At 36.6% G+C, this 13,106-nt stretch overlaps 1 protein-coding gene and 1 long non-coding RNA gene across 6 annotated transcripts in view; one reads left to right on the top strand and one right to left on the bottom strand.

The window, feature by feature from the left end:
• Nucleotides 1-893: 893 nt before the first annotated feature.
• LOC127143492 (uncharacterized) lies at nt 894-6,439 on the top strand. 2 transcript variants are annotated; one of them, XR_007814966.1, is made up of 5 exons: nt 894-1,863; nt 4,030-4,093; nt 4,301-4,375; nt 5,064-5,125; nt 5,855-6,439. It is a non-coding gene; the product is annotated as an uncharacterized LOC127143492 (long non-coding RNA). The 2 variants fall into 2 exon arrangements; XR_007814967.1 differs by lacking the exon at nt 5,064-5,125 and having other exon boundaries at nt 922-1,863.
• A 3,543-nt stretch (nt 6,440-9,982) lies between these two features.
• The window catches only part of gtpbp3 (GTP binding protein 3, mitochondrial), a 46,009-nt gene continuing 42,885 nt past the window's right edge, over nt 9,983-13,106 (bottom strand). For all 4 annotated transcript variants that reach the window (XM_051077318.1, XM_018695541.2, XM_018695558.2 and 1 more), the window contains 2 exons: nt 12,805-12,991; nt 9,983-12,142 (listed from right to left, as the gene is read on the bottom strand). In XM_051077318.1, coding sequence (XP_050933275.1) covers nt 11,911-12,142; nt 12,805-12,991 — 419 coding nt within the window. In that variant the 3' untranslated portion in view covers nt 9,983-11,910. The remainder of the gene's footprint in view (nt 12,143-12,804; nt 12,992-13,106) is intronic.

Here is a 13,106-nt window from a genome sequence, read left to right as displayed (position 1 = left end):
CAGACACTGTTATATGAACTGTTCTCAAACTTTACTACTTCCTTTTCCTTTCATAAGCACAAAGCGATGAGCACATCGAGTACTGTGGCTGCAGACAGCTGGTGTTTTCTTGGAACTGTAATGTAAACATTTATTCACTTACTATTCCTAAAAACATGTCAAAGTATGAAAAAAGAGAAAACAGAAGTAAAAATGTAAAATAATATAACAAAATTTTATTATTTATGGAGGTAGATGTTCCATCTGTTCCAGATGTCAGTTTATGTCTTAGAGATCTGAAGGGAAGATTGCATCATTATCACTTCTTGTGTAGACATTGTTCATATTAATACAAGTGTGACTGCCATTAAAGTCAGTAATATTGTCTGAGAGGAATGACTGTAGTTATTAAGGGTTGGAAAAGCTATTCAAATCACATAAACATCTGAATTTATGTTAACTGTTTTTTTTAAGTCACTGTAGTGCAATCATTCTGCAATGAACTTTTCTACAAAAACATGACATATAAAAAGCCACTCAAATGAAATTAGTTGTAGTAGATTTCTTATGTACATACTTACTTTCATTACCACTTTTTATTCACAAGTTAAAATATCAAACCATACACCCTTCCTCTACTCATTGGTTGTTTTTCAACTTTTGTATTTTTTCATGCAGTGTCTCTGATTTATGTATTATTTTATTTTGACCACAGATTCAAACATGCTTTAATCTGAAAGTTTAATTACAAAAACTGTTGATGTTCACACACATTTGCCAGTGACTAAAGAGCAGCATTTGTTTTGGGGAAGATTGCAACAATTAATTTGCAAAGTAATATTTCAACTACTCTTTATGATATAAGATTCTGTTTTATGTTAATAACGAATTTTTACGAAAGTTTACAATGCCGTAGAAAATCTGACATCTTCGCTTAGAATAACACTCGTCACAATAACACTCGCTTAGAACAATTTGTAACAAGCCTGAGACAGAGGCAGAAAAATTATACCCTCATCTAGACTAAACATATATTTGAGATACCTTCCATGTTGCATAAGAAAGCACATTAGGATAAATTCCCAGGCTCACTGCATTGATGGATGTGAGTGTTACAGGTGAGTAAGTCTCCCTCCTGTCCTCAGGAAATCCTTTGTTTAACATGAAGTGTTTTCGGTCTTATGTATAGACCTGGACACACTAACACACGCGGATACAGGGTGGGACTGGCTATAGTGAATCTGGCAACATGAACTCCACATCTCAGGAGAGAGTAGATGGATTTAGTAATGTAGTCTAATGTGGACATGTGCACCGCAGCAGCTCCTGGTTCATCCTGGTTCAAAAATAACGGAGTTATCCCTTATAACATATTATGCGAAGGTTTGGTTTTACTTCCGCTGTTTCATTCATAGAGTGTTTGGTCAAGTGAATTGGCTCGACTCTCATATCAAAATTTAGCACGACTCCGATATGTCTAAGCAGACATTTTTAGAGTTTAGTCGTCCTTTAAATAAATAACATTTATTAGACCAGAACGTTCGAGCGTTATTGATGTTTAAATGTAAGCTATCATGTGGCTATTTAAAACATATGTCAGCACGTGCGTGGGACCGGGCGTAATCTTAAAACAGGTTCAATTCTGCACATGCGCCAAAACCAGCGCATGCGCAGAATCGACCATACTTAATGGGTACAGATCGAGCAGGTGGTGTAACGAAGTTGGAAAACAGAACCAAACCATGTTTGAATCATTGCTTCTCTTTGCTAGTACTGTGAGAAAACGTCGTTACTGAAGAGGCCTGGATGCCAAAACAAGCTCTGAAGCTGATTTTTTGTTGAACACGAGTGAGACTGGACGCTGAACACACCTTTGGCGCGAAGGTAAGGCAAACAGTTAGCGGTTAGCGTTAGCATTAACGTTATCGGAGAGCGTTAGCATTGGCGGCGAGCGCTAGCATTAGTCACAGTTACCCTGTAATTATATATTTTAATTCCATTTTCAGTCGTTCTGTCGCGTGGGTAAGAGTGTGTTTATGTTTCTGTGACTGAGGCTTCTCTGACATGAGTTGTAGGCACCTAACGTGGACGGATGATAAAACACAACCGGTGTAAATCCCGTTTTATATTTGTTTTCACTTTAGGACAACTTGCCTCTCTTTGTCATTTTGTGTTCCATCCCGGACATTTTAACCCAGTTTATTGTGATTTATCGTGTCCTTGTCATTGGTTTGGAGGTATTTGTGGTCATGTGTATCATTTTGTGTCTCCATGGTGTTTTGCACTTGAATGTTAGCGTTAGCATTAGCGTCGAGCGTTAGCCTTAGCCTTATCTTTTAACTCGTGGTCGTGGTTTTTACTTATGAGCTGAAACTGTGTTTGTTTATCTGTGACTAAGGCATCCCTGACACGAGTTGTGGAGGGTGGTAACTGTTTAGTAGTCTGTTTATCTGTTTACAACTCTGTCTGCATCTCTTTACAGTTACTTTGTAGACATTTTACTGCTTCTTGTGATCATTTTGTGTCTATTTGTAGTGGTACTGTATCATTTTGCGTCATCGCTTGGCCAGTTTACACCTATTTATGGTCAGATTCTTTGTGGTAGTTTTGCATCATATGGTAGTCATCATCTTTGTAGTTTTGCTGTCTATTCCTGAGTCCTGTGCTACGAAGGGAGTTTAACCTACTCTGATTTAAAACGGGGTATCAAAGAAAGCTCGGCTTGACAGACCCTGGCTGCCTCAATCTGCGTTAAACGGTAGTAGGACAGGTGGCTAAGGTGGCGGTAAATTGAGTGGGCGCTAATTTAATAGGAGTTCGTTGGTTTAGGAGTAATTTAAAGAGACTGTAGTGGCAAAATGTAAAACCGCGGCTGCCAGCAAAGCGAGGGAGACTTGTCAAAGGTTCTCTGGATTTATAATTTGTAATATGAGATGTAAGGACACGTAGAATGTGTGATCATTTTACAGATACTTGGATTACAGTTTACACGATGGGTCATATTTCTGAAAATGACCTGTTACCCGCTGTTAATGAAGTTCTGCCTAGAACACTCAGGCTGTATATATAATACTGTTAAGTATGAACTTTATTTTAACAATAATTTTAGCTGCAGCCTCAGTGGAAAGCTGAACCTGGCAGCAAGTCAGGATGAAATGTATATTCTATAAAGTGGTACGCTTTAATATTTCCCATCGTTTAACTGCATGTTTTGGTATTTAGTGTACAATTACAACGGCCCGTTATATTGTCTTTCGGTACAATTATGTCCCCCACCACCGTTTAAAGGATTATTTAAATCGATAGTATGCAACTTATGATAAATTCTGCCGCTTGATTGTGAGAAAAAAATACAAATTAAAAGTGAATTTGGAAATGGAAAAAGCGTAGCAACCTTTGGTCCACATATCTCTACCATCCACTCTTTTTTCTTTTTGGAGACTGACGGTCTTTAGGTCTTATAGATTGGTTCTTCCACCTATGGGGCGGTACTTATGTAGGATAAAAATCGAGTTAACCAGGAACATAAACTGCTCAGGTCATTTAACGTGTATTTGTGTTTCAGTGTGGCAGTTAAGCATCTCATTGTGATCATTTTGCGACTCAGTTTTTTGTCTCTTTGTCATTTTGTGTGTCTTTGTAGCTTTGTGGTAGTAATCTGTCCATACCCAGCCATTGATTCCCTGTTGTGTATATTATTGATTAGAAATTTGTTTGTGGTGACTTGACTTTATTGAGCTCAGTTTTGTGTTAAATACAAGCTTGAAAACAAGATTGAAGTCTGTGCTCATCCACAAGTTTTAAGCCTCAGGAGTAGGTCACTATGTATGAATACTGTTAGAAAAAACTATTTCAAAAATTTCTCTCTGAGATCAATGAAGTCATATTCTAGTAATATAATTTATTCACCTCAAACCTTTAAGTGTGATTGTCAAGGTTTTCTTGTTTAGTTTTCCAGTGTTGTATTCTTCTACACTGTTCATGTTTTGGAGGTGAACTATTCTTTATTACTGAGTTTTTTTATATATGTGTTGTACTTGTGTTTTCCAGGTTTACTCTTTCAGCTGCTGCAGCCGGGACAGAAACACCAGCTCTCACGTTACAAACCAAACAGGTATGTGTAATGAAGATTTACCCAGTCTGAAAAAACTTGTTATACAGCCTATTTTCTGAGACACTCCTCAAACGTTTGGAAAATGTTCTGGTTCTGCTGTAATGTTGAATATTTACGTGTATTTTTGGGCTAAACTGTTGATGAGGAATAACTTGTAGCGTATTGATTGTGATTTCCTTTGTATATTTCTCTTTTTATTTCCTCCAGGTGTCACCACTTCGTCCACGATCAGAGTCTTTGTACGATGAAGAAGTTCTTTGAGACCAGGACTGAGGCTTCCAGGTAATTCACAAACAGCTTTACATCAACTGTCCAACACAGAGCACCGACATTAAATTATATATCTCCAGTAATTGATCTGAAGTCTGAATAGTTGGATTGGTCACAAAAAGACTTCACTCATTAGTAAAGTTTATTTACAAAGTTCATCAATGTACAGTTCAAAGAAAATGAAGAATTTAAACATCTGCTGTCTCTACCCTGCTCCCCCCTTTCGTTCTCTGTCTCTCTCTCTCTCTTGACTTGATGGTAAGAGTTAAGAGGAACTTTTAAGTTCAACAGAAATAGTGATTTGATTTATATCATGATATTAAAAATCATATTGCCCAGCCCAAAGTACAGTAAATAAAAAAAAATGTGAAGAACTTATTCAGTTCAGGGTCACACTAGAAACTAATTTTTCTTCATTTTGGCTTCTATCAACCAAATTTAGTTCAAATTTTGACTGACTGGAGAAACAACCATTTCCATCCACTGCTGTGGTGTGAATATCAGGAGCTGGTGGAGTCAGAGCAGCTTCTTCTGTCTTTGTGTAAAAACAAATGCAACTCTTGGACTGATTAGTCCAGAAACAGTTAGTCTACACTCTTACTCCTTAATCTTTCAACTGTTTGAAGTTCAGTACCCAGAAGAGCTGTGCTTTTTATTTTAATATTAAAAGTCACATCTTTATATAAATTGTTGTTTTCAGGTTTCAGACTTTAACCATTAAATCACAGAGAGAAGAGACAGACATGAAGACATTTCCAGAAGGTCAGTGTTAAATTATTCTTTTCAGTCGGAGTCTGTCATTATCTCAGCTGCAGTTTGACACTTTAAAACCTCTTATCTGGAACAAATAGCAACAAATTAAAGCTAATTAAAACTAGTTAAAATCCGTTTTAACTAGTTATTAGTATTTTTCAACAATGTAGCTGCAAAACCCCCCCAGAAAATATAAAACTTTAGTTTAGAATAGAATAGAATGGAAACTCTTTTGATAAATAGGTTAAAAAAATAAGTATAAAATTTTTAATAAATTGAAAACCTTTAAATATTAAAACCAGTTAAAAAATAACAGATCTAAAAACATAAAACACAAGAATCCTGACATTTTTCTTAAAATAAAATGATTTATATGACATCAGTTTCAAAATATAGAAATTCAGCTCAAATCACAGCAAAGATCATGGCAGGCATTTGACCATAAGGAAACACTTGTTAGGGGATAGGGTTAATGTAGTTATGAGCACATTTTCTAAAGGTGAATATGTCTACTAAGCATCTTTGTGATCATTTAACTGCTTGTGATACAATTATTAAACAGTTGTATCACAAGCAGTTGAATATTCTTCTCACACATTAGTCTTTGGAAAACAACAACATTATAGATGGTAGAGTTCACTTGAACAGGAAACTAACACTATTTACAGCAGTTAGATGGTGGAGGTCTTTCATCTAATCAACAGCTTTGTAACACTTGTTCTCTTTCATCCATTTCAGGTCTTCAACTGCTGTCATCTTCTCTTCTGCAGAGATAAGAACAAGTATTAATCACAGAAACTGATTAGTAAATCTAAATATTTTTACGACATACTATTCTATTTAAATTTTTAATTTTTTTTTTTTTTTTTTAGATCTTACTATATACTAGGACATGCAGCTTAAGACATAGGAACTACCTTTGTTTTCCACACACACATTGACACCTCTACAGTGTTTGTGGGTTAAGTTAGATTTTGTGTTTGTCATTTCATTCTGGTATTTTGCTATTTTAAACAATGCAATGTCAGTACTCAAATCCAGTGTATTACTGTGTACATAGTCCTGTTTATACTTTTCATATTGTTTATAATTTTTATATATATTGTCTTGTTAATTTAATACCCTTTTCTATTTTTGTTGTTGCAACACTGAATTTCCTTGCTGTGGGACTGATAAAGGATCTTACTCAAATAAATACTTAATACTAAACACTGAATAGTTTGCTGGTCTGTTTAATATTGTATGAGCGTGAATATTTTTAGCCAGAGGTTAGAATTTTAGCCTCAATACATTTTAATTGCAAGCTGCAAGTAGAGAATGTTTGGCATTTTTGCATTAATTCACAATCACTTTTGTGATATTAATTCAAAAATAGAGAAACTCAAAAGTTAAACTACGACATCTTTTGATGGTTCTTGACACCTTCCTACATGGAGTCATTTTTTATGTCTTGCTACACTATGACATTTTTTTTTACTCTGTATTATATGATGGCATTTTTTGACATTTTTATACTTTACTATATTATGATTTTTTTTTTACTCTGAATGACATTTTTCAAATTTTGACCCCTTACCACACTATATCATTGAATGCCTTACTATGACATTTTTTTGATCATTTTTGATGCCATACTACACTAGGACTTTTTAGCCTTACTATACTTTAGCATGTTTTGATGGTTTTTCACACCTTACTATACTATGACAGTTTTGGATTTTTTTTTTTAAATTCCTTATTGTACTATAACATTTTTTGAGGATTATTGACGCCTTACTATACTTTGACACTTATTGATGCTTTTTGCACCTTCCTATAAGGAGTCATTTTTGACATTTTATGTCTTGCTACACTATGGCATTTTTCTGATTTTTTTCTATGCTTTACTATACTATGAAATTTTTTGATGGTTTTTCATGCCTTACTATACAATACATACACTATACTATGACATTTTTAGACATATTCTTACTCCTTACTATATACTGTGACATGTTTTGACATTTTTTGATGGTTTCTGGCCTTTCTGTGACATTGTTTTTACATTCATGATATTTAACCATGTTATGCCTTTATATTTTTGACAACTTCTATATTACTCATTACTTTTCTATCACATATTATTCCTAAATTTACAGATAAGTTTTAGTGATGCAAACTTCTCTTATAGTACAGATAACTATTACATCTTTTGTCCAATATTACTAATTATTTCTAATTTACATTACTTCTATTAATACAGATTACTAATACATTACTTTCATTATTTTTATGTTGCAGATTACTTCTATTGTTACATTTTTTTGATGTTAGTACTTCTGTTACATGGTTTTTATTTAGCTCTGTGACATTTGAGAGACAGTTCAAGTGTCTCTTACTTTCATAATTATATTTTCTATAACTGAATAAATTATTTGATGTTTCAGAAAAAAATTTACTGATCTGTTTTTTATTGAAATAAATATATTTTCTTACCTTAACCATTCATGGATCCTGTTGTTTCTGTGAATTCATCTGAAACACATAGAACATTTGTTTACAACCAGGTTTTTCCAAAGACAACATTAATCAATAATAACTACTACTAACAAGGCATAACTGGTCATTTTCTTTCCAATACTTTACAGTAACAGTCATTTTATCCTTAAATTCCTCCTTTTATTCGAACTATGTAAATAAACCACTAATGGATTAAGTCTATTTTTTGACAAATAATGAACTATTCAGACTGAAGATCAAATACTAAACATAAACAGTTTAATGTCAGTGCTCTTGTTGGACAGCTGATGTAAAGCTGTTTGTGAATTACCTGGAGGCCTCTGTCCTGGTCTACAAGAACTTCTTCATTGTACGAAGACTCTCTGATTGTGGACTACGTCTCTGTGACACGGGCAATACTGTCAAATCGGTGATCCCAGTCTCTGCCGATTCTTGCGCAGGTCTCTACGAAGCATGGACGATGTCATGGACCAAGTGGTGTCGCCTGGTGGAAATCAAGAGAAACATACAAAGGAAATGATCAATACACTACTACCTGTTCCTCATCAACAGTTTAACCATGAAAACACAGATAAATATTCAACATTACAGCTGAACCACAACATTTAACAAACATTAGAGGGCTGTTTCAGAAAATGAACAGTTGACTGTCATCACATCCTGAAGACCTAACAACAAATATTTGGGAAAAAGTAAAATGATTGTTAATTGTGTGTCTGTCAACTAATCACTGAAACAGTCAAGAATGTACTGTGAACTGCACAAAATTAATAAACATTATCAGTTAAGTCAATTTCTGAATTCTTGAATGCCGGATTAATATATACTAATATAGAAAACTGTGGGTCAAAAGATAGCTATGGACAGCATATTGCCATAAATCTACAAAGCCACAAAAAACGTATGACGAATGGACACAGGACTACAGAGACGCAGAACGACCACAAAGCTACAAAGAAGCTGACCATAAACAGATGTAGCCAAGATAGCAAAATGGTTCAATAACAACAAATGGACACAAAACGATCTCAACGACGTGATAATAAGATACACAGACTACTGAACAGTTACTTTCCCTCCGTAAGGTGCCCACAACTCAAGTCAGTAATGCTATAGTCACAGAAACACAAACACACTTTAACCCACGCAAATAAAAACGACAACCAAAAAGGAGAAAGCCCCTAAGGCTTCGTTAAAAGACAGGGCTAATGCTAACGCTGACATCCAGGTGTAAAGCAACCAGGACCAGACGCAATAAATACAAAATGACCACAGATAGACACAACATGACAACGACATGATAAACCGCTATAAAGTGAGTTAAAATGACCAGGATGGAGCACAAAGTTACAAAGGAACGGCTCAGTCACAGAAACACAAACACACTCTTACCCACGCGATAAAAACGACTGAAAAAGGAAATACCCTCAAAATATGTAATTAAAAGAAAATGCTAATGCTAACGCTCGCCACTGACGCAGATGCTAACGTTAACAGCTAGCTAGTTTGCTCCTTAGCCTTACCTTGGCGCCGCAGGTGTGTTCAGCTTCCAGCCTCCCTCGTGTTCGACAAAAAAGCAGTCCCAAAACTTGTTTTAGCACTCAGGCTTCTTCGGTAATTAGGTTTTCTCACCGCACTGACAAACCGAGAGAACTATTCAAACTTGGTTTAAATCTATTTTCTGACTTCGTTTCTCCGTGTCTCTGCGCTCGTCCCAGAAGGTCATATCTCATAAAGCCGGCTAATTCGTTTCATCTGAGTGAATTAGCTAGCTAGCTAAAATTAATTCCAACTATCCAGTGTCAGATTGATAAACTTCCAGCTGACTAGCTATCTCCTTCTTCAGCCATTGTGGGTTGAAAAAAACAGTCACTAACATGTTTTAGCTTGCGCTACTAGCTATAGATTCGGTTTGTTAGCTCTGGCCAGAATGCTCTCTGACCATCCAATCAAATCACACGGAAATGCTGACGTCCTGTGTCGTCAACTCGAAATCTGATTGGTTAGTCTCAGTCTCACCTGATTAAATCGATAAGAGTAAACTTGGAATATACGAGCGTGGAGGTGTTACAGTCCTTAGTCACAATATAGAGTATGATAGCTTTGGTATTACATGTCAACTTTAGGTATCAGATAATTGCTAAATTCTTTCAATAAAAATGTCATTATAGTTGCTATACTCAGCATCCGCATTGTAAAACTGTGCCTGGACGCAGTGGTAATAGTACTAGTAACATGGCTCCTTTCCTTTGTAACATAATCTCCATCGAGTCCCTTGTGGCCAGCGCACAGTCACAGAATAACTTCATCTTGCTTTGCAGTGTGGCCATCAAAGTTCAGAGTGAAAAGAACATGTAAACAACAGACTGAAGAGTCTGACTTTTTTATTTAATTAACAGTTCTTGTATGCTTCCTGTCAGCTGTTTTATGTGGAGATGGTCATCTGCACAGGAACAGAAAAACAACTTCAGAGGCATTACTGATACTAAGTGTAACTGCCAACTCATCTGGCTTAAAACAAGGTACAATAGATAAGGCAACAATTGTAGCAGTATATCAAAATCACAGTATCCCAAAATAATAAAAATTACAAATTTGTCATATAGAAAATCAACAAGTACTACAGACTACCATAGTCCTTACAACCTTAGTTAATGTGTTGACACAGATTATCAAGATTAGAAAAATAATGGCTTCAATCCCTGTGGAACAGCAGTAATGACAGCTATAAGTTATTGCTAAGGAAAACACATAGGTAGTAGGTAGTTTAAAATTTTGCCCTGGTGCAAGACCAAAAGTAGAGGGAACACCAGAGTTAAATAAATTCATCCTTAAGAGAACATGAACGTCTGTGCAAAATTCCATGACAATCCATCCAATAGTTGCTGAGATATTTGGTGAAAACATATTACATCTCTGAAAGTAAGGTTCTAAAAAGTATATTGTTATACTGTTAGTGATTGTTAGTGTCCAACTGATTTTCATTTGTGGTAAACATCTCAAGCCACAGGATATTAACCACACAAGCATAGGCACCACTTCAAACATGAGGCAGGCCCCCAAAATTTACTGCCTCTAATTTGTATGACAGCAAGTGCCACATTTAGCTGGAACCCTCCCTCCTCATGTAGTAATTAATCAGAGAAGAACATGAAAGAGGACAAAAAGGCTTACAGAAGCAGCGTGGAAAGAGGAAAGGTCAGTTAGCAGAGACAGAGCGGACAGAGACAAAAAGGCAGGGAGATGGGCAGTTATGCTGGTGTACAGCTGGGCAAATGTCGTCAGAGACTGGAAGGCAAGAAAACCAACTGGGGAAGAAGGGTGAGGAGTTCAACAAGGAAACATAAATATTTGATCTTGGCCAGATTGACAGGAGAACAAAGGACACAGACAGCATTGCCTCCAAAAGCATACTTTTCCCACAGAGCAGAGAGGGGACCTGGGTCGATCTGACTTTTGCCACACAAGACTGCACCTTATGTGGCAACAGCTACTGCATAGCAAAAAAAACAGACCTAAACAATTAAATCTTAGAATGTAGTAAGTAAGAATGTGTAATATTTTAGGTTTATGGGAAAAAACACATTTCTGGCCTAAATTTGTCTGATGGTCTGAAACACAACGCCAAATGTGACATTTATTAATTATGCATAAAACAACTGTCCAAACATTTAAAGTAATACAATTAAAACCATTCAAGGATCTTGAGTTATCGCAACAAGTTTCTGGTGTCACTGTGTTGATCATCACATCACATGTGGAAACACACACAAACGGGTACGGCTGAAATGATAGCTGCTCCCTAAAACAAATTCCTCATTGTCTTGCAGTACAAGTAAACATCCAAACTTTGAGTACATGGCCTTGCAGAGGTCTGCAGCTGGCTTTATTTTAGATTATCTTGGCTGTTATGTTGCGACCCAAGAGACTAATATTCACCTATCAAAGGGTTTTGAGCTCTATTTTTAAATTACGACTCAAGACTTTCCGAACACTTGTCTAGCATATGAGACCTCTGAGACACCTGTCATCACGCTGAAACTCTTTCAGTCTGTTAAAAAGCATCAACAGAAAACAAACATGTTTGTGTCTTGGGAGTGAAGACATTCTGCAGCCAAGAACATGGATTTTATTATTTTCACTCTGGCTGTACCTAGAAGCCTGGCACAGTGCCGAGGCTGTGCTCTTTTGTCCTGTGTCTTTACTGATACTCTGGGACGACACAAGAACATGGCTTTCCTCTCCGAGTGGGCTATTAACACATGGATTTCATGTTTTCACTCCCATTTATCTGACTATTTTCCAATGCAGAAGTCTTTGAAGATGATATCCAGGATCTCCTCTGCCCCGACCCGTCCAGTGATCCGGCCCAGGCTGGTGAGAGCCAAGCGGACGCCCTCGGCTGCCAGAGCGAGATCGGCATCGCGGTAGCGCTGGTACTGAGCCAGGGCTGCCACACACTGCTGCAGGTGGGCCCTGTGGCGGGCCTGGGTCAGGGTGGGGGCACCAGACAGAGGGTCGCCACACCTAGAAAGGAAGTTGGAGAACAAAATGAACCAGAGCAATAAAACTCCCATTATTTTGAGCTTTATTTTGTGTTTTTGGTTTAGACCTAAAACCCTCTACAAAAAGGCATAAAACAAAATCAGGATTTTAAGGAAATTACACCACAAACATTCTACATTTTTGTTTCATTTTTTGTTTGTTTAAAGCCCCTTTTAGCAGGATTTAAACATTTCTGATTTTGGTGACTGAGTATCAAAAAAGACACTGCTGCAGACAGCAATGCATGCTGCAACTGATTCGGTTTAAATCACTCCACTTCACAAAACAGTCTATTCTTTATATTAATCAATTAAAACTGAAAACAATGAGCCTGAAAAACGTGCAAACAGTGCAAAAACGTCTGTGAGGCAGATGCTGCATCCACATAAAAATATAATGATTTGGATGCAAAGTTTTATGTACTTCAAGTAATCACATTTTATAGTTGGAAAACCTGGCTTACCAAGACCATTCATTCATAAACACAACCAATGACTGGTTATTATTAATCCATGCTAACATTCATTTTAGGTCATATAAATGCATCACAGGTCTTGCGCAAGAAATAAGTCCTTCTGATGGAACTTTAAAATGAAACATGTAGTCCCTGGCACAAGAGAACATGATAAATTATTGCTACTTACAGAGTTTTGACATTGCTGTGCAGCACTGTGAGGAAGTCCTGCAGTCCTTCATTAGTGTGACAGGAGATCAGACAGACAGGAGGAAGCCCAGAGACCTGTCTCAACTCCCTGTCCAGCTTCTGTCTCTGATCTTCAGGCACCAAGTCAGTCTTATTCAGCACCAGGAGATACCTGTCTGCAGGAAGTGCTATCACAAATGAAGAAAAGGAGATTTAAATGAGTATGAATGATAATGATAAAAAAAGTCAAATTGTTAATGCCCCAGGGCAGAAAATCACCACAGTATTTTCCACAGGGTTTTT

This window comes from Lates calcarifer, linkage group LG17 (assembly GCF_001640805.2).
Source record: "Lates calcarifer isolate ASB-BC8 linkage group LG17, TLL_Latcal_v3, whole genome shotgun sequence".
In the NCBI taxonomy this organism is placed as follows: domain Eukaryota; kingdom Metazoa; phylum Chordata; class Actinopteri; family Centropomidae; genus Lates; species Lates calcarifer.
The sequence above is the reverse complement of the archived record's forward strand: the minus strand, read 5'-3'. Positions and strand labels throughout refer to the sequence as shown.